We start from the raw sequence: 1,014 nt of genomic DNA, 5'->3' as shown, positions 1-1,014 counted from the left end.
ATTAAAAGGTCGTGGCGAAAAAATACCGAAATTTCGATTTCCCCCCTGAAATGACAGGGATTTCCAGATACTTGAACAATGCATACGCAAGAGATGAATTCACAAACACTTGCCCTGCTGATCAAGAGATTGAATATGCCTACTTGGATGTGGCCAAGAGAATGAAGTAACCAGAAGATGCCTCTGTTCCTTGCTCCTGAGACGGGAAAGCAAAAGCCAGCAGATGTTCTGCGGGGTGATTTTAAGTTCTGCTATCGGCCAATCCTTTTATGATGATTGTACTGCATTGTTTGCTCCTTCTTCAGTTCTCTGTGTGCATGGTGGTGTCTCTTGTCCCTTCCAAGGTAAAGGCATCCACCAATATTAAAGATCTGCTGAATTTTGGGAAGCAGTGTAGGTCACATGGTGATAGCAAACCCACAGGCTGAACGGCTGAATCTGGGGCAGGAACAGCCCTGTTTGTGCCCCACCTTTCACCTGGGGGTGTTGCTGCCCCTGCTCTCTGTCCCACAGTTGTTGCCACACTCCACAGTCAAGGAAAGGTTTCTCTTTGCTGACTAAGCCAGGAGAGAGGCCAACCTGCAGTGGGACCACACCTGGTGCCCCCAAAGTTTGTCCTCTGTGCCAGAGACCTGCAGGGCAGGTTGACCAGGGACAACTTTTCACCTGGCACGGCTCCTTTCCTTTGGCATGGAAAATAAATAAAAAAGAATTCCTGCCTTCTCCTCACTCAGGGCTGCATAACCCATCAAACTTCCCCCCCCTGGTGCTCCCAAAGACAGGAATTCTGGCCTGGGGACTATCTGCCCTTAGATATTTGATGAGGGAGGAGAAGGGAGAGACTTGGTTGTCACTACAGACAGAAGATGTGGGCGAACATCCATCCCCAGATACTGATGTGGGGTTCCTTTGTCATCCTTCCATGGCTCTTATTTGGATTTGGAAAGCAAAGAGGGGCAGAGGGTCTAAGAAAGGAACAATCCTTCTGTATTCCCTGACAGGAGGGGGGAGCCG

At 49.3% G+C, this 1,014-nt stretch overlaps 1 protein-coding gene across 1 annotated transcript in view; it reads left to right on the top strand.

Moving 5' to 3' along the window:
- CLIC6 (chloride intracellular channel 6) overlaps positions 1–989 on the top strand; it is a 6,459-nt gene extending 5,470 nt beyond the window's left edge. Inside the window, exon 6 of the mRNA XM_018085715.2 lies at positions 9–989. Within this exon, the coding sequence (XP_017941204.1) occupies positions 9–170 (162 nt within the window). The 3' untranslated portion in view covers positions 171–989. The remainder of the gene's footprint in view (positions 1–8) is intronic.
- Positions 990–1,014: the final 25 nt, after the last annotated feature.

This window comes from Manacus vitellinus, unplaced genomic scaffold (genome assembly GCF_001715985.3).
Source record: "Manacus vitellinus isolate BGI_N305 unplaced genomic scaffold, ASM171598v3 scaffold_86_pilon, whole genome shotgun sequence".
NCBI lineage: Eukaryota > Metazoa > Chordata > Aves > Passeriformes > Pipridae > Manacus > Manacus vitellinus.
This window is presented reverse-complemented; position numbering and strand designations above follow the sequence as displayed.